This window comes from Astatotilapia calliptera, chromosome 12 (genome assembly GCF_964374335.1).
Source record: "Astatotilapia calliptera chromosome 12, fAstCal68.1, whole genome shotgun sequence".
Classification (NCBI taxonomy): domain Eukaryota; kingdom Metazoa; phylum Chordata; class Actinopteri; order Cichliformes; family Cichlidae; genus Astatotilapia; species Astatotilapia calliptera.
In genome coordinates this window covers 15,652,210-15,677,022 of record NC_137433.1, presented here as the reverse complement: position 1 = coordinate 15,677,022, position 24,813 = coordinate 15,652,210, and the positions used below count along the sequence as shown (strand labels likewise).

At 43.0% G+C, this 24,813-nt stretch overlaps 1 protein-coding gene across 2 annotated transcripts in view; it reads left to right on the top strand.

The window, feature by feature from the left end:
• Nucleotides 1-11,060: 11,060 nt before the first annotated feature.
• The window catches only part of tcf7l1b (transcription factor 7 like 1b), a 30,639-nt gene continuing 16,886 nt past the window's right edge, over nt 11,061-24,813 (top strand). For both annotated transcript variants that reach the window (XM_026187231.2, XM_026187230.2), the window contains exons 1-3: nt 11,061-12,036; nt 12,164-12,236; nt 12,354-12,481. In XM_026187231.2, coding sequence (XP_026043016.1) covers nt 11,851-12,036; nt 12,164-12,236; nt 12,354-12,481 — 387 coding nt within the window. In that variant the 5' untranslated portion in view covers nt 11,061-11,850. The remainder of the gene's footprint in view (nt 12,037-12,163; nt 12,237-12,353; nt 12,482-24,813) is intronic.

Below are 24,813 nucleotides of genomic sequence, written 5' to 3'. Positions count from 1 at the left end.
CAGGCATGATAAGAGCTTTCCCTTTTGTGCTCCCTTGGACATAAAAACAAGCTGGTACATGACTGTGTGCTCCTTTGGCTCGCAGAGTTTACATGATGCAATGATGTAAACTTTTATAGCTTCGAGGATGTTATTATTAAATGACATTAAATGCTATAATTGCGGACATAGAGAGCTCTGCAGGTTTCATTTGTGGAATTTCACTTTTACAAGCAGCAGGGGGCCTAGAAGAAAAACGTTACAACATTTTAGTGTTTTTGAGAGGCCGTGCAGTGTTTACAGTCACAGGGCAACTAATGACCTGTTTTCTGAATCACAGTCTTTTGTACAATTTGTTCTATATATTATTTCCAGCAAATCTAAAAAAAAAAAAGCCCCCCGAATAACAATTGAAGAGTAGAAACACTGTTGTTTAAGAAACAAACACTGTATTAGATTTAAAGCTTTAACACATGTTTCGCAAGTATGGGAGGTTCAGTAATATTGATATTAAAACAATGTTGCTATTAAAACAGCCATATTTGCCTTTTAAGAGGCTCTGCACAATCCTTATTTGTGGATTCATATTCTTAATGGCTTTATTTCAATTGATCTCTGATTATCATGATTTAATGTCTCTCCGGAGACAGCAGATCCAGGCCTCCTGCGCCTATCCCGTCTGATCCACCCTTATCAGATGTGCATCATGTGGAGCACAGACCCAAACCACACATGTAGTCATAAAGAACCAGTAATCCATCGGGGTTTAGCACTTACAGAAGAATCCCCAGAGGCCTCTGTGACTCTGCGTTGCGCCACACTTGTGGAAAGGTGATTGACAGCTCTGGAAACCGTTTTACTGTGCTGCTCTTGAAATGACTAGTCTCCTGAGTCTTGGTAATAACTAATCTTTAGTGTTGACTATTGCATTCAGTGGTGACTCTCCCTAATCAAATGCGTTCCAGCTGTTTGAGTTCTGATGACAAATTCAGGTTTTCCCAGTTTGTTGAGCTTCCTTGAGAGACAAAGGAGGGATTTCCTCTGAAACAGACAGGCAGTGGCAGCACCAACAAATGGCCTGGTACTGTTATCAAATAGAAAGTCTCACTAAATATAAACTTATCATCTGTAGTCCAAACCAGTACAGAATTTAAAAAAAAGCAGCTGAAACACGTTTTTTGTAGGCTGCACACAGGGACACAGATTGCATATTTGTGTAACAACTGAATGATAAAAGAAGAAAAGAGTATATATGGAGTTGCAACACATGCTAATATTTTGTGACTTAGGTGAAAGGGACGTGTTCTTATCTCTGGGCTTTTGTCACTGCCAAGCACACACACACACACACACACACACACACACACACACACACACACACCCCTTTCCTCGGAAGATACGGGACGTTTGAGCATTGCTGCTGGTGCGTACATCGGCCTTTAAAGCAGCCACCTGTTGTTTGACAGGATTTTACTGTGCAGAGGTGCGTAGTGAGTGCCGCTGATTGTGTGTGAAAGTAAGTGACTGGGACATGGGGGGCTGTCCATCCTGCTGCACAATAAACAGTTTGTTTCCCAGGAGCACCCCTCATGTTCCTGTTGTTGGCTCCATCGGCGCTCACTGGGAAACGTCCCGGCCTCTATTGTCTGCAAGGTCAGAGGTCACAGGATGCTCCTAAAGGCCCCAAAAGGGAGGTAAGAGGTTGGATAGTGAGGCGCCAGCACAAACGCACACACACACACACACACACGCACACACACTTCTTAAAACAAAAAAAAATGTCAAAATCGCCTCTCTTTTGCCTCCCTCCCCTCTCTTGTCAATTCTGAGTCATTATCAAGAGTTTCAGGAAATGAAATCAGGACAATGCTCCAACTCACTATTTCATATTGAACATCCTGATTAGTTTGAGCGCAGCGCTCTCTGTTTTCTGTTTCTCATGTGCATTCTTCGCATATCTTCAATGGACAGTCAACACACCTTCTCGTGCAAAACCTGGAAATCGAATCTTAGCAGCGAACGCAGGATAGTCGTATCAAGGAAGAAAAAGAGTCCAGACAGGGATTGTTGTACTGTTTTCATTCCTTTACATACGTTAACCTCAGATGGATCTTAAACAATGGCTGTGACATGGGGCAGATGCGTGCCCCCTGATTGCATTAACCTTTTAAGCAGAACTTCATGTCAGATGCAGGTTTTTTGCTGCTCAATTAAACACGTCAGCTCAGAAAAGGAGACAGTTTTTGACAATACGATGCCCGTGAGGAAACATCTTATATGTCTCTTGACACTCGGTACTGAGCGATAGCGGAGGCTGAGGTTTGTGTCCGTTTGAGTTCCTCCATTTATGCAGCAGCGTTGCTGTAATGTCGTCTGTGAAGTTTAGTTTTAAAATGTTTTGAGCAGTAGTCTTTTATTGCACATTAACCAAAGAATTTCTGGGGCCTGTCCTGTGCCTCAGTGCACTGGTGGAGTCGATTGATTAGACATGCTATTCTCTGGACATTTATCTTCTTTATGAAGCTGAGCAAACCAGAATTTTGAGCTTTATTCCAGATGATTGTTGCAAAGCTTTTTTTTTCTTTTAAATTTGTTGTACTGTATTTATTACTTTTTCCTATTTGTGTTATTTCAGTCTCTGACATACTGACACCGTGACGTGCTGTAATGTTTGGATGGTAGGGCCAGAATTTTGCACAAAGAAAACGAAAGCGTGGATCCATCCTGCCTTGTATCAACGGTTCAGACTGCTGCTGGTGTAATCGTGCAAGGATTATTTTCTTGGCATGCTTCAGTTACCCAGATATGGGCACATTAATATTAACTGAGCAATGTTCAAATGCCACCACAGCTCAGCTTAGTACTGATGCTGACCATGTCCTTGGTGTACCCATCACCTGATGGCTGCTTCCAGTAGGGTGCACAGTGTCACAAAGCTCAGATCATCTCAAATTGGTTTCCTGAACATGAAAATGAGTTCACTGAACTCAAATGGCCTCTACAGTCATCAGATCACAATCTGATAGTGGAGCAGGAGGTTCACATCGTGGCTTTATTTAAGCTTTTGTAAAGCATCCTTGGGTTCCTTGAAAGGTGCTATTCAAATCTCAGTTATTATTATTTATTATCAGGGCTGTGCAGCCAACAAATCTGCAGCAACTGTATGATGTCATCATGTCAATATGAACCAAAATCTCTCAAGAACGTTCCAGCAACTTGTTGAGTCTAATAAAGAGGCTTGTGAGAGAATGTAGCAATATTACATTATTGTTACATCCTAACCCATGCATTGTAGAAGTAGGTCTTTATAGTTACATGATTAAATTACAGGCAATTATATACTGTGTAGCAGCTTAGTATTAAAAAAAGGAGTCATGGTGTAAGTTTCCGTTGCCCCTAAAACGTTCATCAGCAGTGCGTGTTTGTGTGTGTCAGTGTAGCATACTTAAAAGGAGCTAGCTCTGGTGTATTATCATATAATATTACAAATTTGTTCTATACGTTCTTCCTTGCCGTGTTATTGTTTGTGGGAAGGCTCGCGCTGTGTGATGTAAGATGAGAAGGTGCTAAAGGTAACATGAGAGACAACAAGCATCTTCATTTTTCAACCACGGGCAATTATGAATATAATGCTCATAGTTTGAGTTACATGTTTTGAATCTTCGTCCAAGCCCGAAGCCTGACCCTTACCTCGCCTTGCCCTGTCATATCAAGTTAGGCCTTATACTGGAGCTGGGACGTGACAGCTGGAAATGGTTTGAGGCTCTCCGGATAGTTTGTTTTCAGAGCAGACTGCGGGACTGGATGAGAGACACGTGTAGGTTAGCCTTTCCTTGTAGTTCTTTTGTATCTCAGAGATAGTGTCGCTGCAAAAAACCCGCATTGTAGCATATTTGGTTGCTAGGGGGCATATGATAAACTGATTTGCGCTGTCCCAGCATCCCAGTAACATGTCACTATAGTTAAATGACCTCTTCTGTGTTTTTTGAGCTCTTTGACCTGTTGGGGATTCATTTCCTGGTCTGTTGTTCTTCTCAGTCTGCAACTGGGGTTCTGGCATAATTTGCGTTCTCACCTCCCAATCCTTCTCAGATGGTGGGGTGCTTTTCCTTTCTTTATGACCAAATAAATCAGACTGGTGCCAAAGAAAAAAAAAAGGGATTAAAATTCCCCTTTTGCTGTCTTGAGAAGCCCAGCTGCACTGCACTGTTTGTTTTCCACAGCTCACAGTGCAGCTGCAGAGTTAAGCATTACAGAGAGGTGGGCCAAAGCAAAACAGAAATGACTTATTTTTATTGCCACGTACCTTTCCATTCACTGAGTGATAATTGTATGGTGGAATTAGAACGAAACAAGAGCAGCAGTCTGGTTGAGATAATTTTAATATGGTTAAAGTTGCTCTCTGTTTACAGGTAATAACTTCAAGGTGGTTTTGTTCACTCTGAGGACTTTTTTTTTTACAGTAGGCTTTCGCTGTGCTGCTAAACCCTCTTTTCTGACCACAGTCTATTTCAGAAGACACACTGCACCAGCCACACTTAACTGTATTATGTAAAAAGCGCAAGAAGCAAAGAACACAAATAGTCACTGTCGCCAGACACAAAGAATGACAATAACCTTGACTTTATGTAAATATGATATTAACTCTTACAGTGGTCTATTCTGGAAGGACTCAGCGAACGTACAGCAGCTATTTTAACAGCTGCAGATGAGCGCCTCACCGTTCATAATGCAGAAAGATAGCGGCGCAGATGCATCAGGAGATAACTCAGGAAGAAATGTGGTGTAGCAGGTAAGACGTGTCTGTGATTCTTTGTAAATGCTGCCTGAATCTGCCAAGCATGACTGTCCAGCAGGTTTTATAGAAGCTTGCTCTCTCAGGTGTACGTGATCGCTCAATACCCACCTTGACGTCAGAGCAAGTTTTGCCCAAAAAGATATGGGGTGGTGCTCTTTACTTACCCAGCCCACTTTGTGCAATTTCTCCCTCTCAAGCTTTTTTTTTTTTTTAAATAGTCCTATTTCAGAGTTCGGATGCATCTAATAAACATGACTCATTTCCCCTTAAACAGTACACTGCTAGAGCATCTGCTGCATTTACTAATAGCAAAACATAGCACCTATTTACCCTCTGTGTTCATAACAGCATTAAAGTACCTGAAAATTATATCCGTACTTTCCACAGATAGCATCTATCCTCCCGCAGCTCACAAACAAGAACATTTTATCCCAAATAACACAATTTAACTCTTTTTATGTCGAATTTGTGACATAACTTGTTGTTGGACACAGCATTTCTCTGGCTTGTGAATGCGACTTTATTAATTAATGTAAAATGCAAAAATTCACATCTACAAGATCCAGCAGAGGGTTGTGCAGGAATACTGTGGAAGAGAGATTCAGATGATGGTTTCCAGATCCTGTGCATTATTCTGACTGATCTTGTCCTGGATATGGTCATCCTATAAGTAGTTGAAAAAAAGGAGCCATAGAGAATACACTAATAATGAGCAATCCATGTGAAAAACAGAACTTCACGAGGACTGGGAATAACTTATCTTCTCCTCTGGATACTTGCAGACAAAAACCAGCAAGGACGCTAAAAATATGCAAAAGACTTGTGGTGCAGTTTCCCAAGGCCAGAGAAAGGAAATAGACTGACAGTTTCTCCCTGACCCCTTTACTACCCCCGTGTAACCTCCTAACAACCCCCACGGGGGATCCTGTCTCTATGTGTAAAACAGACAGTCAAAAAAGCATCCTGGAAATTCTAGAGCCACAAAAACAAGGGGACATGAGGAAGTCCAATAAGCTTGTATGTTGAGGGCTCAGTCGGGAGATAATCTCGAGGCCACACAGAGCAGGCGCCAAGTCTATAGAGCCTAAAAGCTCCACTGCGCAGCACAGCAGCGTGGTCATTGTTGTCTTTGGAAAGTAAGCAGCTCTAGTAAAGGCCGGTGGTGTGAAAGCCACCTCTCTTCTTGAGTGTCTCCTTCAGACCCTGTTGTTGACATACAGGGCAGGTGCAGCTACTCTCTACAACTGCATCGACTAGAAGCCCCCACCACACACACACACACACACACAGCGCACACAAACACTCATGCACTCACATACACATAGGGGACTTGGTATCACAAGACAGGGTTATACGGACAAAGACAAATCTACCATTTTCTTTAATATCTCTGCAACAATCAGCAAGGGGCTGCTGAGTTAACACAGGGCCCACAGAGATGAAAACAATGGCTGGATTCTTCTGGCTTGAAGATGGCTATGGGAAATGGCAGGGATGCCAAGGCTGATAAGTGACCGAGGGGCTCAAGTTACTTCCAGCTGTCTGCTGCCATGCATGCCTCTGTGGAACGTATGGTTCACACATAATGCAGACCATTTCATTTGCGTAATGCTCATAAAAATCTGGCGGATGTATTAAATAAAGTCAACAGGCTTTTACTCAGGCAGGGCTTACATCACGGGAACTATTCCCCATTCCCCCCCGAGGAGCCGTGCAGTGTGTCCCAAGCTAAGAAAACAGCGGCCTTGCATGCAGCAATGTTAACTGAATCAATAAAAGGAGGGAATATCAAGCAACCTGAATGCAGCATCTGGAAAGAATCTGACTCAGATTATAGTAGCTAGATTGTAGGACTGTACACGTAAACAGTGTATCTGTAGGCATTGTTGGATATGCGTTTGTGTAGACTAAGCAAAAAATACATAAATGTGTATCTGTCTTCAAGCTGTTAAAATTTATATATAATCAGTCGTGTAAAACAATATTATTATTTTAAATATGGGGCTATATTTTTGTGTTACACTTAAAAAAAAAGCAAAGAAGAAAAAAAAAACTAGAGCCACACTGCATTAGCATCACCTCAATACCAGTGAGGGCCTCTTCCTGTCCATTTGGAAAATATAAGTACATTTTCAAGCTGCTGCACACTCCAAAAGGAGAGTGCTTTTGGCAGGCTTTGAAGTTCTCAGAAATAATGCTCCTTAAAAGCATCCTCCACAATACAGAAAAACATGAACATGGATTTTCAGACAAGAGGTGCGAGCGAGCACTTCTTAGCAACCATGTAAATCTCAGCTGGAGGACTTGGACATGTTTGATGTTTTTTAAAGTCTGATCATCTTTTATACTTCTTGAGAATATCTCATTATAAAGTTAATTTAGTCGCACGTTTATTATCTTTGCTAGAAAAATATGTTAATTTGGCCTGCGCCTCATTGCCGTCATCTTTTATAGCTCGATCATATAGAAATGAACAGAGTCAGCAGTTGTTTCATTAGGGTAGGATTGATTGCTTTTTCTTTTTTCTTTTTTTTTGGCAGGAAACTCTGTCTCATCTTGAAAACAGGACTCTGCTTGAAAAGGATACTAAAAATGCAACAAAGCGCCAGAGAGAAGGAGAAGGGCAGGAATAAAACTTTGCAACACAGTCTTTTATTTTCCCCTCTCTGCACAGTTTAGTGTTTCAGTTACACCCTTTAGGCAGTAAAAACTGTCATCTAATCATATCCTCACACAGTCTTAAATGCCATATACGCCCATACCAGCCTGGAAAGGGGACCTTTCTCTGGATTAAAACGGATATGAGGTTATTTTTGTGAGATCCATGATTGCACGAGGCACTCCCATCTAGACTTAGCGTGATGACTGAGGAGGTGAGCTAATATAGCATAGTGGTGATGCAAAAGAGTTGTGCAAGTTCATCTGCTTTTGGATCCTGCCCTTTGAAAAAAAGGAGAAAAAAATCCTGAAGTGCTTAGTGTTTTTTTTTTGTTTTTTTTAAGTCTGTTGATCCTTCTGCAATGTGCAACTGTTGGTGCATGCTTAATTTTTGCACACTGCGGTTCGAGTGAGTGACACTCGCTGAGTGATTTGTAAGCTTTCTCTTCGTGGGTGAAAATGCTCGGCAGCAGATGGGCAGCGGCATGTTTTTACGCAGCGTAAACAAAGCATCTTCTTTGGATTTCGGAATCACAAATATTAAGATACAACATCACATCTATTATAACTGTTCCAGATTCCTGTTGGACAGTTTTCTGTGCTCCAGTTTCAATCTGTAAGAGACACACACACAGACATGGATGGAGACATTGGGGAGGGTTGAACTGATTAATGGAAGAACATGACTTGGGTACGCTTCAGAGACAATCAAATGAGCCCTAAATCTCCTGAAGTGAGATAGATAGAAGCACTGGTAGCACATTGTGTGATCTGACATGTCCTCCACACACTTTAACTGGTATTATTAAAGAACTTGACAGCGCGGGTTTGGCCTGGCAGGGCATGTTGGACACACTGCAGCAGATCAGATAGAAGACAGGGGAAATGCTTTAGCACCTCTGAAACAGTGAGGGGGGTGCGGTGGTGGTGGTGAAACAAAAACGTAATAAGGAGATGGGAATTACTGCTGAATTAAGCACCACTTTGATTGGGAACTGATTGACCGATGGTTGGCAAAACATGAAAGAATGACCTTGAATTCTCCAGCGCGAGTATGGATTGGCACACAGCATCTCTCCATCTCTCTCCCGCCTCCCCTGCTTTCCTCTCTCCACTCTCATGTCTGTCAAATACACACACACACGCACACGAACTACCACAAGTATAAGCCTACTCTGACAGAAGCGCATACATGTGTACACTACTGCTCCCTCTCGGCTTTTTCACACTCTCTTTAGTGAGAGTGGGGAGGGGGGGTTAAAAAAAATGAACACGCAGTCACGTACGACATGCCAGAGTCGAGAGAGCAACTTCAAAGTAAGGCAGATGCAGGGACAGCACCCTCTGAATAAATTTTCTGGCCACCAGTTGATCTGCCCCCGGGCTAAGATTGTGGCTGTTCGCATCTCTCCTGACCCCTCATCAGCTCTCAGTTAAAACCGATCCCGCTCCAACGAGGCAGTCGTACGGAGAAACGGGGATCCGTAGGTTAAAGTCAGAGAGATTAAATCTGCTTTCAGGTGCTGAGGGTGTGAAGAAATTAATTTTTATCAAAGCTGGATTGTTAGAATTTCGCAAAAAGGAAAAGAACAAAAAGAGAGATAGTGGTGAACAAATCAGCATGAAGGCCTTGGCACTATCACAAAACATATTAAAGATAGCTGACGTTTATCATCTTGCAAATATACTCGATGCTGTCCACAGTTTGACCGAGTGTGCTTTATTATCATGCTTGCTTCAACTATTGTGTGTGTCTGTGTGTGTGTGTGTGTGTGTGTGTGTGTGTGTGTGTGTGTGTGTGTGTGTGTGTGTGTAAGGTTGTCATTATTTAAGAGCTACTCCTGTTGGGCAACTGCTTATGCATGTCATTATTATTTTTCTGTGTTGACTTGTTTTAATATTTGATTTCTTTATTAATCATTCATAAGGCTATGGGGCACAAGTGTTGAATTATTGTAATTACACCTGCTGGGACATGCATAGTCTATTGCATCTTTGACACGTAATATCTTTAAGGGGGAGAAATCTGTATTTTTCCTCCACTTTAGGTTTTTTTTTTTGAGAAGGGGTATAGAAATATGCACACCAGAAACAAAGGGTGTGACTAAAAGGCTGCGAAACAGACTTCGGATAAACAAAATCATCAACTAACCGAAGCACAATTTGGAAAATTCACTCATACTTTTTTTCTGCATACTGTAGCCTCCTACATTTTCCACCCCTTTAAAAAAAAGCAAGGATCTGTAGCCCTGAGGGCAAATACTCACCTGTGTGTGTGTGTGTGTGTGTGTGTGTGTGTGTGTGTGTGTGTGTGTGTGTGTGTGTGTGTGTGTGTGCAAGTGCACTAGGTGCAGTATGCAACTACAGTATATGTTGCTTTTAACCGAATACAAATACACACACACACACACACACACACACACACACACACACACACACACTGACAAGCACATACACAAACACTCAGTAGGAATCTGGGGATCTAATGAGGCCCGTGGAGACAACACTGCTGAATTGTCAGTCAGCCTTCAGCTTGCTGACACACAGTCAACAACATCAGTGACTGCTTTTCACAAGCAAGCGAAGAATGTCGAATTGCATCAGAAGTCAGGAAAAGTCTGAGGTCCGCTGGACTTGGAATAAGAAATGCCAAGATAACGTGAGGCATAAAGAAAGAAAAAGCTCCTGAAGAATGAAACCACTTTCCTAAGTGTGTTGCACCTCTGGATAACTTTAGCAACTCTCCATACTTTGCGAGAAAAACAAAACAAACTCAGCTCATTTCATTTGTCGTGGATTTAAAATTCATCCCCGTGTTTAAGATTTGTGAGGAGGTTACTTCATATCTTTTAAAAAAATGTAACCACTTCCCTTGTTCTTCCAAAGCTTGCAAAACCAGGCTCCAGTCCTGTTCCTCAAATCAACAATGGGGCAATGTGCTTGAGAGAGAGAGAGAGAGAGAGAGAGGGAGAGAGAGAGAGAGAGAGAGAGAGAAGTGAGCCAGGCATGTCACAGGAGGCCTGGATGTTCAGAGCCTTGTTGCCTCACTGTCATGCCTGGTAGCTGTGCCGTAATAGGCCGTGCTTTATCCCGGGTGTTATTGCGCTTTATTGTTTCAGGGCAGCGCAGACGTGCAATTTAAATAGAAGCGTGTAATTACGAGTTTGTCACTAAAAGCTGGCCTGTTATTTCCTCCTTCCCTGATGGAGGCGGCGTGGTCTCTGCTGCTTACCTGAACAATACTGGGAATATCATCTGGTCGCGTCACACGATAGACTGCTGCTGGTGTTTACTTAAACTATTAAAAGGCGATTAGGGTGACGCGCTGTTTGTGCTTTATTCGCATGTTTAAAACAAAGCGAGTCCACCTCGTAATTTGTCTATAATAATAATAATAATAATAATAATAATAATAATAATAATAATAATAATAATATATTGGGGTGGTGATTTATTTGTGGTCACGCAGCCCTCCAGTTAAAATGCCCCCCCTCATCACTTCATGGTCTGTATGGAGACTGCGCATTGGTGGCTTTAGGGTTAAGAATAGCTGATGTAGCCTACACGGCGGTGAATGAAGTGTCGGTTTTCAGCGCAAACTCCTCCTCTACGGACGGGCTTGCGCTTTTCTTCCACTTGAACAACCAAGTAGTTTTCAGAGCGCATTCCCCGGCAGCAATGTGGAGGGAAAGGGCGAGCACGTCCAGCTGAACCTTTTGTTTTTTTATACTTTTGCACGTCTTTTGTTATTTCTCTTTTTCTAGTTATGAACTTTGTTTACGTTGGGGGCCCACATAACAAATTGTCGGTTCTCGGGGAAAGCAAGCGAGTCCGAAGTGGAGAAAACTGCAGCCCGTGTCGTTGTTGTTTTTTTCCCCTTTTCTTTCCTCATTTTTTTCTTCTTTTTAAAAAAAAACTTGAGCAGTTCTCTTACGCATGGATATTAGGAGATGAAATCGGACGTGTTGCTCGTTCTTGAATAACCTCGCTGTCGCGCGTGCTGTAGTTTATGTGGTCTCCGGACTCTTGTAGGAGGAAAGAAAGTCCCATTCCTCAGCGGCACAAAAAGTAGAGACACACAGGGACCGTAAGTTGTCCACAACCTGCGAAGGAGACGAAACTTTGCCAAGTTTGCGGCGCATCCGGCCACCGACGCCAAGCTTTCATCGATTTTTTCTGTCGCTGTTGCAAACTTTTAATTGTGGATTATTAACTCAAGGCTCGACATGGCGCACGGGATCAAGTTCAGAGGATGAAAAAGGAGTTTTAAAATATGAACATTTTCTTGTAGTTTACTGCTCCAGTGGTTCGCTTGGACTACGCTGATCAGATAAAGAAAGAAAAAAAAAAGAAGAAAAGGTCAATTGTTGCGTTTGTTTTTCGTCCTCCTTGATACTCTCCACTCGTCTGCGAAAATGCCACAGTTAAACGGAGGTGGTGGGGACGATTTGGGGGCCAACGATGAAATGATATCGTTTAAAGACGAAGGGGAGCAGGAGGAAAAGATCTCCGAAAATGTGTCAGCGGAAAGGGATTTGGATGATGTGAAATCCTCCTTAGTGAACGAGTCGGAAAACAATAGCAGCTCATCAGACTCGGAGGTAAGTGCAGAGCACATTTTAAGTGCTCTCCGCGGGGCTCAGCATTAAAAGAAATGGGATTTAATAGCGCTGAAAGTTTCACTAGTTTCCCCCCTCCTCCTCCGTCTGTGTCTAATGTCCGTTGTAGCAAGCAGAGAGGCGCCCCCAAACCAGACCCGACTCAGAAAGTTATGAGAAAACAAGAGACTACTTCAGCGAAGGTAATGATAACAGTAATAATAATAATGATGATAATAATAAAAAGGAACTCTGGGTCTTTTGCATAGTGCAACTGGTAATTGTTGTGTCTTGCTTAACCATTTTCTTTATCCCTGCAGCACTGAGAAGACAGCAAGATGGTGGCTTTTTTAAGAGTCCACACTATCCTGGCTACCCGTTTCTCATGATCCCAGACCTCACCAATCCATACCTTTCTAATGGTTCGCTGTCTCCCAGTGCAAGAACAGTAAGTGTCTCTGCGGATGTGTTTCCCTCCCCTTGCTCTCTTTTCTTTGTTCCCTCTTACTCTGCAAAAAACTTTGGCCGTGCGTAAAAGTTCCTTGTGCACAACTCAGACCGCCATATTCCCTCCGAGTGGCCTCTCAAGGAGTACTAACTACTTCTTTGTTCTTTTTGGGGATATAAAATTCTCCCTACCACCCACCCCTCGCAAAGGCTCGCATATGAGAACTTCTTATTCAGATGGAAACCTCAGACACGTTGCTCAGTCTTTTTGAAAATAAGGAGCAACTTTGACAGTCCCTTACAAAAACTGTGCTGCAGCTTCACACTGGGTCTTCATTATATACTTAATAGTGGCCTCGCCTTACTAAAGCTGATGTTATCTAAAGTGCTGTTATTCCAGGGACTTGTATTTTGCAGTGCAGAGGCTAAAATGCCATTTTAGAATCGCAAGATATTCTCGTGTTGTTTTTACTTGCACCACATTTCTTTCTAATGTTTTTAGCTTCAGTGGCATTTCTTTTGATAGGCAGGCTAACTTCTTCTGTTGGCCTGCATATTAAAAGCTACTCTGCAAAAGGGGGGAAAAGGCTGTTGGTCAGGTCATATCCTACAGTAACAACAATGTAATACCTCACTCTGACACACACGGGAGGCATTTCACTGCACTGTGTCCCCCGACAGACGCTGTCCAGAGACTTTAAATGTCCAGATAAGGTTGACAGTCTTAAGCAAGTGTTGCTGATGCAGAGTTTGGAGTGTGTCATTTAACCTGTTGCATTGAGGCATTCCCAGCTTGTGAAGTTGTAAACATTTTATAGTGTTTAATACTGATTATTGGTTTGGTTGCTGCTTTTTTGTTGTTGTTGCAATTTTTCTTTTTTTGCAGTGCTTGGCTTCAAACATGACATTTTCACACAGCAGTGGGTAGCCAGTTAGTAATGCTGTGGACACTTAAGGTCAAACAGACACACATTTTAGGTAGTTTAATATTTGGAATCGGGAGACTGTTAAATGCAATGTAATTGGTGCTGCACAAACTTCCTTGAAATAATCTCTGCTTGTGAGCTCTGTTTTTCTTGAGATTGTCCATCCCCCAAGCCATGTCACCCCCCACCCCAAAAAAAGGAAAAAAAAAACAAAACAAGTACTTTCGTTAAGGCCTGGCAGGCATCTGACTGAAAAGACCCAGCCCCCCTTCCCTCCCCCTTTATCCTTTTCACTGTTCCTTGCCCACTCCCCTTGCCTCCCTGTACCTTCCATTCAATTAGAAAGGCGTTAGTTGACCATTGTTATTCTGAGCAGTCTTGATGGCTTCATTGGAGGTCTCCATTGGGGCCCATTAACTAAATGGCTACTCTCCTCACTCCATGTGATGCACGCTATCTTGTAGTTTGTCTATGTTGTTGGTTTTGGCCACCAGACTTTCCGAGGAGTGACGTCACAACCCAAGAGATAAACGTGCTCGAATAGAAGTGCATTAGAATACGTTTATTCCCCCCAAAGGAAACTGTGGTAGATGTATTTGGTGTAATTAAGAAACAAACCTAACGGCTTCAACTCTGTTATCTCGTCCCTTGCTTTGTTTTGTCATGCGTGTCTGGTATGAATGCCTCTCTCTTCCTGGTATTTTCTCTAGGAAAACAAGAGCGGAAAATTAATACAGCTTATTGCTTGTGGCAAAGTAACAAATAATTACAGGGGATTTTAAATTCTGAGGTATAATCCTCTATATTTGAAGAAAAAAAAAGAATGGGGTCAATAGGACAAAGTGGGCTGACTGTGTCAATCATCACTGTGGCAGAAAACAAGCAGGCAGACAATAGCTGGCATACTTAGCGGTCGTCTTAAGGTCTCCATATTGTACTGGGCTTTGGACTGGCTTCGTGGCTTAAATGTCGTGAATGTGATTGGGGAAAGGCTCAACATTTTTCTTTTTTTTTCACCTCTCATCGCGAGAGTCTGATTTATTTACACCTGTGGATCAAGTTTAGTGCAGATAGGTTTACAGAATAATATTTATCACACATGATGAGCTCTGCAGTAAAGCTTATCACGAATAATCATTCTGTGGAATATGCAGATAGGCTAGTGAGATTAAATTTCTTCCTACAGGGCAAATGAATTTGTTTTGTCACCTCTCCCGTCTTGACATAAAAACCATCCTGGTGCCCGCAAATACTTTTATGATCTTGTGCAGCTTGGAACGCCCTGCTGCTGGAACTGCCACATTTGTTTTACAAGCGCCCAGCAGTACGCGGTTGTACTTGTGCTGCATGAGACGCATTAAAGTTGCGTCTCTCACACAGATCGTGTGATTAGTGCCAGGCAACAAAATCCACCGTTTCCATTTCCTGGTGCAGACTAGGCAGCTTGATACCTTTGAGCGTAATGTAAATGTTTTTTTTTTTTAGTTTTGTATGTATGCAAGACATTCATTTTCACATTTGCATGAAACTATTTATAACTCCTACTTGTGCTCTCCCAACCAGCTGCTTTTGTGTAGTAATGCTGCATGTGCATTCAGTGCATATAATAGACGTGAGGTGTTGCTCAAGAGTTGTCATGCAGTAATTTTACTCTGCAGTCTTGAAGGTTTTGAGCCCCTAACTTAAAAAAAAAAAAAAAATTGGGATGTGGCAACCCTATCATGAGCAATGAGAGACAGGCCTACATGGGATCAGCACAGAGTTCCCCTGAGGGCCAAGCATAACTGATTTAAAGCCTGCTCTGAGCTGACATTCCGCTGTAATCCACTGAGAGCTGAGGAGGAGGTTTTATGTTTGCAGAGATGTTCCACCAGACCTCTGCCTGCTGTGGGGCGCAGGACCGGAGCATTTGTTTTTTTAAATTTTTGTTTTGTTTTTTTACCCCTCTTTATCAAAGTTATCAGCACAAATCCAGCTAAATGTTTGCCAATTCACTGATTTGCATTGTGATCGAAGACTGTCAGATTTAACTTGGCGAAACACGCACTCCGCTCCACGCCACCGCCCCTTGTTGCCTTCATCAGCACTTTTAGATAACTCGGCCACTACATCACCATCATCCTCGCCGACGAGCGAAATGCCTCTTGTGTGTGAGAGGTGGCGAGAGAGTGTGAGCGAGGTTAGCCGCTCAAACATATCTTCATCAAATACACGGTGGGACACTCGAACTCCCGAGCATGATTGTTGAATAGAAAATGGTTTGAGATCGAGATATGAATGGAGAGCTTGTATAAGTCTGGACATGTCAGTGGCTACGATTGCATGCCGCATTGGCTCTCACCACCACCGCCACCCCCCCTCAATTCTTTCTGGTGCTTTTGGTGCTTAAAATGTGCAGACAAAGAAAAGTCAACACAGACATTGTCCCGCTGAATAAAAGGGCCTCTCCCTGCATAAGCAAAGCCTGTTTGTGTGGAGATGTCTTTTCATCAGGTGGCTCACTTGGCATTTCACTCACCTTGCTGCATGTGTGTGTGTGTGAATGAGCAAACATGCAACCATGCGTGCTGCACGTTTGTCTGTGCAGAGCCTGTGAGCGTCAGGAGGGTTGGGGGAGTGGGGGCGTTCAGGTGATGCTGTGTGGATATTTTGCAACAGAGGGAACAGTGTACGGGGCGCTCACATTCTCACAACGCTCAGTGTTGTATTCCTGAATGTTGGCGTGCAAATATTTTTATACCCAAGCGCTGTGTCAACACAGCTAACATTTTTGACTAGGTTTATAGTTTTTAAAGGATTTTTTTCCCTTCAAAGGCAAACACATCTACATCAATTTGGTGGCACTATCCAATTAGAAGGAGATCTCGATCGCCCGCAGAAATGCCATCACTGGCTGGGAGCTCTCGCCTGCAGTCATTTTGATAATGAACCCTCTGCTCGGACTTAAAGGAATTGAAAAACAATCATGATTTAGTTGCAGAAGAAGGGGAGAGATGTTTACATTCTCAGTTTCCACATAATGTGTGAATTGGTACATATGTCACGGCTGTATTTCTCAGCAATTAGCTTTTATATTGCACAGGGGTAATCAAGGTCAGTTCTAATTAGTGCAACACAAACCAGTGCAGCTAATAATATGTTGCAAATGTTCCAATTTACACAGAAACTAACCAACAAATCAGTAGATGTTATAACTTTATACCATCTCCAGCAGTGTCACATGCAAATCTTTTTTTTTGGGGGGGGGGATGCATGCATCTGGCATTTGATTTTCAGCCCACGGATGCTTTCTTCCTACCATCCCTCACACACAACTGTGTGAAATGGTGTCAGTCCTGGTCTCTATCCTTCTCTCTCTAATCTCTGTGGAAAGCATGAGCTGGCGTCAATTCCTCCCGCTACCCCATAGCCTGCTGGTTCACTACCTAACCCACCCACTCGCCCGCCTGACATTAGAAATTCTGTTTATAGCGTTCTCTGGCTTCTCGAGCGCGGGGCCCATCAGGAGCATCTCAGCACCCTTTGAGGAAAGGATAACCAACATCTCCCCTCTCCAGCCGCAGACTCCCCATGTTCAGTGACATCAATGAATCCCTTTGATGTGCCAAGATGAATATGTGTGCGAGTGTTTTTTTTTTTTTAAAAATCAATTTATGTGTTTTTCTCGTTTGCTGCGTTTGGCCAGAACTGCTGCTCAGTTTGGTACACTGCTTTTTCTCCTTTAAAAAGACCAAACAAAAAATGGGAGAACTTGTGTTTAAGTCGAGATACATTTGGCCAAACAGGTGAACACGTCTAGCGCTTCGGAGCGCACGCCGATGTCTCCGAAGCTCTAGTCTCGGAACACAAAACTCTTGTTGAAGAGTTAAATATAGGCGATAGGCGTTCCGGTGAACAAATAGAGAGTCATGTCTACACATGTCCTTACTTTGCGCTCAAACAATTGCAATGCTTAGCGGATAATCTCTGCATCATGAATCTATTGTGAGACTCAAATATAGTTTAGTTAGAAGCAATGGAAAACCAAAGCTTGCGTTCTTTGTCACTCATTTTTTTGGTTAAACTGTTACATATTAAAAAAAGCTGTTCTTAGTGCAAATTAAAGCTCGCATGAATCGTGTGCGTGTCTCTGTCCTCATAGAAACGGAGAAGGAGTTTTATTCTTAATACAGTTTGTCAGAGTTGGAGTCGGAGCAACTCTGTCGGATACCATTTTTAAATGACTAAATTACCTGTGCTAGACAAATGTCGGATGATATATCGGTCGGGCCTTAATTATGCCTGCATCTAACCATAATTATGTTTATGATCCAGCCAGTTGAATGAAGGTGGATTAACTGTGTAATCGCTTGTGTAATACGACAAAGAAAGGAGATGAACTTGTGATTTTTTTGTCTGGATTGGTTAAATTAGTCTTATCGGTTAACACCTCCAGTACACTGCTTCTCAGTGAAAACTGCAGATAAAATCATAATGATCCCTACCACAGCAGTCTAACTGGTAGATTAGGGTAGAGTGACTGTTTCTTTATATAAGTGTTTGTATGCCCATGCATACCCATAACCACTACTGTTTAGGTCGCATAAAGAAATGTTTTCCCTCTATAATTGTACCTTAAACTCCTCGCTAGTAAAATGTGATTGTACAGCAGGAAGACAAAAAAAAAAAGCTCTAAACAGGGTTTCATCAGTCTGGTATTCCAAGCAGCTGTTTTCAGTTTAAGCACTGCAGGCAGCAGCAGAGGGAGAGGGAGCAGGCATGAGGAGAGATTGTTGATGAGATGTGGTGGTAGAAGCATAAACTGGGGCAGATACGGGTGCTGCTATTCCTTTGCCTGTTATCCTGTGGTGGGCTGCCTTCCAGACCTTGAGGCACTCACTTATCTGAGGGATTCTGTCTCCCACAGAGCACAGCTTCTTCTTCGTAGACCACAATGCCTTACCATTACCTTACAGTCACAAGCCAGTCAACAACAGCAGGAGGATATCAGATCATGTGCATGTAGCATCAGTACTACTGAGATTTACACCAGGCCTCGCTTCGGTTCATATGCTGGGCACGGAAGTGCTCTGTGCGGCCCAATAAAGGCATGCGTATGCGTTGTACCAGTGAGGCTGTAGTGTCATACTAAATTAAGAAGTGGATGGACATCCTTCCAGAATGAGGTTAGTTGACTGCAAGCAGAGCAGCTGTTCTTCTGGTTGAGGTTATAAATCAGCAATGCCGCTTCCCACCGAGTTAAATGGTGGAGCAGGTTTAGGAGTGCTGTTGGAGCTCGTAGCCCACTGACAGATACATGTCACACATCCGCACGTTGCACCCGTACACAACCCGTGACCTGTTCCGCACTGACATTTTAAGAGTTGCTTTAACCCGTGCAGATTTTCACTTTACCCATAAAGCAAATGCATCTCTCACTTTGTCACGCATTTTAAGTTGCCGCATGATGATTTCTTGCACGTTGTTGTATTGAAATAGACCAAAACTTGCACGCGCTTGACTATAGAGCCATCGCTGTAACCGATAAGACTGACGCGCCATCTGCAAACTGAATTTAGCTCTGGTAGCTCGTAAGTAATGGATCGTATATGTAACTGTATAAATAAAGACGGAGAGCTAGTGTCACGTGTTTAATACATTTATTTAGACACACGCATATTAGCCTGGGGTAAATGTATGTCACAGAAGCATTATTTCACTCTGTTGTTTAAGCCATTATTGGAACGTGTCCGTGTAAGCGTTAGTGGTTTACATTTTACCATTAAAAACTGTCTGCAACAGTACTTGTAAAAGAATTTATGCATTGCCACTTTATTGCAACAGTGTTTTTTAAGTGAAGTTCATAAAATGTTCATGAGAGCACGCCGATCTTAGATATCTAAAAAACAACAACCAGGAAACCCCATAAAGTTTGAATTTGAATTTGAATTTGTTTGTTAAATATCACACATTGACACTTTTCCCATGAGATCAGGCTGCCTGTCCTGATATTGGTATTACCGTAACTTAACCTTTGGGTGCCCCTCTCTTTCCCCGTTAGCCTCATAAACCAATTGTACTTGTTAAGAAGTCACAATGTTCTGCGGAGCAGCAAATTAGATTAAAGCCGAGCAAAGGCACAAGTCATCGAAAATGTGTAGCCTCCTTATCTCGGTCCAGACTTGTGGATCCTGTTAGAATAAACAGCAGGAGCAGCAGAAGCGTCTGATGGCCTGAGCTGTTTGCATCGCTCTCAGCCACAGGATATCCCTCTTCCCTGACCTTATCTGCTCAATTTAAAATTATGAGGTAATGTTCTTGATTAGTTATGAGTAAGGGATGTGATTGAGGGCCTTGTGCTCAGCAGACATAAGACACTCTTTACAGATAGCGGGATTCCCCTAACGCCTGCCCTCAGATAATCAGCATGATTAGGTTGCTTTGTGTTGAGAGTTTATCATTTGATATACTCAGCTTGGGTGCTTCTTTAAAGAAGTAAGTGTTGGCATGAGGTTGATCTTGTATCAGATGATAATCATGGATGTGGGGTAGGGTCAGGATCTCCATCGGAACAATTCACTACATATTTGACTGACTTATTTGCTTCAAATGTAGAGTAGCTACATTAGAAAAAAAAAAAAGATCTAATCAAGCCTATATGACATGGAATAGGCCAAGGAGCCCTTTTGTTTGATTTGTACATGGGTTAGAGGAGCTGGCTATTGGAAATCCCTGAAGCAGGCTTTAGGGGCAGGTCTGATTCTCGTGTGAAATGGGAAGGCTCTATAGCTCTCGGCTGACTTGACTGGGGCTGTATGGGTGTGTTGGCAGGGGGAGCGCCGGTCATGAATAGGGTCTTTGACTACCTCAGACTTGCCCTGAAAGGCAGGACAAAGACCCTAGGGCAACGGCTTAGAGCCTCACAGCTGAGCTACAGAATGCTTGGCCCAGTCTTCCTCCCTCCTTGCCTGATTTAAATACTACAGTGGCTTTCAGCATTCTGGCGACGGAGCGATCGCATTCACCGCAGCACATTTACCATCAACTTTTCCCTCTGTTTTTGTTTACAGTAAACCAATGCCAGAGTTGTTTACGTAATCCATTGTACAGAAATCCATCAGAGGTGCGGGTGAATATGCATCAGTGACTCTCTTTAAAACTGCCTGAAGACGGACTCATGCAGAATTTATTTTGCTGCAGACTAACTGTTGGCATATGTGTGTACCACTGCTAATCACAGCTCCACTCAGAGTTGTTAATTATGGCGCATTTTTGCCTATCCTCATGCAAGATGGAGATATTGGCAAGTAAACGGGATAAAACTCGCTGCGCACCTCTTAATCGCTCGATTATTTTTGACAGATCTGTGTGACTCTTCAGCTTTCGAAATTTGCAGATGGAGAATAAATAGCCATAAATCTTTTCTGCAGAGTTAATGGGGTTATTTGAGTCCTGTCCAGACACTCTCTCCCCACAGAGTGTCTAGTTTCAGATGTCACTCAGAGCTTTGTTTGCCCCCCTGGGTGAAGGGTTAGAGGTCAAGGTTCAGGGCCAGTTGGCTGAGTGGCCGCGAAAGCTCAGGCTTCCCCTCGGCATATCCGATCCCCTCCTCTACATCAGCCCAGCAGCCACAATGAAGGGATCAGTTTGCAGCATTTGTCTTTCCTTTTCATTACCCGAATGATTTTCGACTCATGTCAGAAGTGTAATTAAAAGAGTGCCTTTCACGGTTTTTGCAGTGAGTGGAAAACCATTCACTGCAATGTTACTGCGCTTGTTGTGAAGTTTCACTGCTTTTCCTGTTTTGTCCATTATTACCCCCCAAACCTCCCACCAATCTTTAACTGGGATTATTTGCATAATTTGAACATTTCTGTTAAGACCTTCTTAGCCTTTCTCAATTAAGAATCACACCTCAGCACAATCTCACCCGGCCTCAAATAATATTAATAATAATAATAATAAAAAAAACCTTCTCAGTTTCTTTGTTCAAAACACCTCAAAACTTTCAGCCTCCACCCACAATCTCAACTTTTCTCCCTGCCCCACCACCGCCACCACCCAAACATGTCCTCCAGCCAGGTTTATTATGCCGTTTCACGCAGACCAAAATTGCAGCTGCATGGAGAACAATCTGGAGCACATTAGCTCAGGCGCTGTGATTTATAAATTGTTTCTCAGGCCATAAATCCCTGCTGTAATTGTGCACAAGCACCCCCCCTCCCTCTCTCTCTCTCTCCAGTCACCCCCTCCTATTCTCTCCCTCTCTCTCTCTCTCTGAGCAGCTTACAGTCCTTGGGTTAACATTTAATTGTTTGCAGACGTGTGCAGCTTGGATTGAGTGGAAGCTTGTTGCATTGTGGCACAGTATCGCAGAAACAGTTCTCCATGAAAGATAAACTTTCCTACTTTTTTAAAGGCTGTTTGTAAAACCCCCTTTTTTTCCCTGTCGCATGGTGTGAGCTAAACGTTCAGAATGGGATGTGAGCGTTTTTGTCTTCAGCTCCCTGTTACCGTGGTTCATGCTCTGCATTCCTGAATACTATGTAATTGTAAGGGGGCCTCTCCTCAACCCTGTCCCAGGGAATCTGATATTTACAGCAGCCCCTGATCATAATCACCTTGCCCCTCTCATTAGATTGCATTGAAAGTGAAAGATAGCAGCAGCTGTATTGTTTTAAGTAGCATGTCCAGCCTCGAGGTCTCAGTGGTCTGGTTAATGCCATGAAGATTTTTTTTCTACAAAAAGTTGTGACAGCCTGTATGAATTAATATTAGTTGCTCAAAACTGGACATGTTTTCCCAAAATATGTAAAAAGTGATTTAGTCAATATTAAAATAAACTGATATTGGTTCTCTGCTCATGTTCCTGCTTCATTGTTTTGCTTTCAAGAGACCTGGTGAACCTTGAAGAGGTAAAGGACCTAATGACCCATCCTGCCTTGTGGTTCCTCTATAGGCTTTTCTTTACACCGTGAACGTGTAGGTTTTGTCTGACGGGTTTCAAGCTTTTCAGAGTTTCAGAGATGTAAGAAGAGCCCTGCATGGGGACAAAGTTATAGACAAGCCTATTGCTAAATCGTGATTTAGCACTCAATATCAGCACGATGAAAATGAAGCTTGCAGACTGTAAGGAAATGACTTCTACAAATGTTTCAGGTATTAAAAAAAACAAAAAAAACCCCGCTGGCAGTCTTCCAGACCTCCCTGCAGTCTGCTGACAGTACGCATAACTAATCCCGGGGAATGTCATGGCAATTTTGTGCTGTGTCACACATTGTGGAGGTTTGAGATTGCTTTTACTGTTCGATTCAAAAGCTACATTGTAGCACATGTAGCAAATTTCTTTCTTTTGTGCCAAATGATTTTTGAATATAGTTTGCATGACTGTTAGAGCTTAAAAACAGCGACATATAGATGGAAATGAATTGATTCCACGTCAAAGCGACTGATTCCACAGCTTTGCCACCTTAAATTATATGGCCTCAGTCCCTCTCTGAGTCCCCTGTGTTTGAGGACTGACTGTGGCTGAAACATACCTGTGGCATTTGAACGTGTGTGTGTGTGTGTGTGTGTGTGTGTGTGTGTGTGTGAGTAGGAGAGAGCCGGAGGAGAGTGGAGGGAGTGGAGTTTGCAGTGGGGTGATAGGGATGTCAGGTAGTAAAAACTGAGATGAGGCAGGGCCCAGAAGTCTGCGGGGCCTGGAGATTTGCGCTTTAGCACTCAAGAGAGCAAACACAGGAGGCATCTGCAGGCAGCTGTGTGTGTGTGTGTGTGTGTGTGTGTGTGTGTGTGTGTGTGTGTGTGTGTGTGTGTGTGTGTGTGTGTGTGTGTGTGTGTGCGTGTGTGTTTGGGGGGGTGGTTAGGGGCTGCTGCTGCTCAGGACAGGGGTTGGGGGAGTGGAGCTGGGTGGTGGTGAAGAGACAGAGGGGAGGGGGGTAGGACTTGCAGAGTGAACACAATCAGCCCTCTGTTTTCATAAGACTTGTGGTATGTGAGAGCAGAAACAAATGTGTTTAATTTAGGCTCCTTTTTTCCCTCCTTCTCTCTCTCGCTCTCTCTCGCTTGCTTTCTCCACTACACCCACTTATGCCCACCTCAGTTTTTCAAAACTGACTGCCCCCCTTCACGACGCTTTGCTGCCTCTCCTCTAGCCCTGTCAGCTACTCTTGGGAAGTTAAAAAAAAAGAGAGAGAAAAACAATTGTGCTCTGTCAGTGAGAAAAAAAAGGTGCACTTTTAGACGTACGTGTGTTTACTCTCGGAGGCTGGGGGTAAATATTTATTTGCAATTTCTGGAAAAAGAAGAGAGGGGTTATTTTTATGTCTTCCCTGTGTATTTGGGAGTGATTACCACGCTGTGGTATTTGCCCCGTTCAGCGCGAGTGGGTGGGGGTGCATGCAGAACTTATTATTGCCTCCTAAACGCCTTGGCAAGAAAACGCAGCATTATATTGGTAACCCACGCTGTCTCCGGTCAATTTGTGTTTGGTCATAAATGAAAAATTCAGGTCTCACTTGTGTGTCATTGGCGTAGTGTTGACACACACACACACCTAGATTTGATTTCTAAGTCGAGCTTTACTGTAAACAACCAGCCGACTGCTGGTAACCACGTCGTGTTCTGGAGTTAATTATACAGACGTTTACAGCTGTGAATTTCAATGAAACGAGGCTACTCCCCAAACAATAAAAACGTTGCGTTCCTGCGCGACTGGACAAACAATGCCGCGGGTCGTTGAGCAGAAAGCATATCTTGGACATTAGAGGGCTAGCCTGTCTTGACATCGGATCATTGTGACATTAGCAGGGAGCCGTTTGTGACAATCGAAAGCAGATCTCCAAAGGTGCAGAAAACCACATAACTGACTTCACATAATTAACTTTGAATAGCTTTGCACCCTACTCTCTGTCTTTATGAGATGGCCTTGCTCTTACCAGATGTATAATTATTTTCTCCTGCGTCTAATTACACAGTGAGTTTTTATGTGACCTGCTGTTGTGCTCTGTAACAAAATTACTCACTTATTCCTGACTGTACCCTCACTTTAGCTTTAAACGGCTGATTAAAATTAGCTGAAATCCAAGGAGGAGAACAATGGCGGCTTCATTCTAACACACACATTGCAGTTAACGTTGGTTACACTCTAGATGCAGGAAGTAATAACTCAGGACCATGTCATGCTCAAGGAAGACAAAAAAAAAAAAAAAGAGTAGCCTCATGAAACAAATAATTGCTTGAGTTGCAAAAATGCAAACGCCTGCTTAAGTTGCAGCTCACTCACTGAGACAGAATGTTAAAGAAGCTTTTTATGGGGGTTTGTCTTGGCCTTGTATTCTGTTAATGCTGTTTTATTACTGAAACAGCAGTAAATTCACTCCAAGGACTTTTCAAATAAACCCGGTTTGCTGGTGAGTTTGGCCTTGTG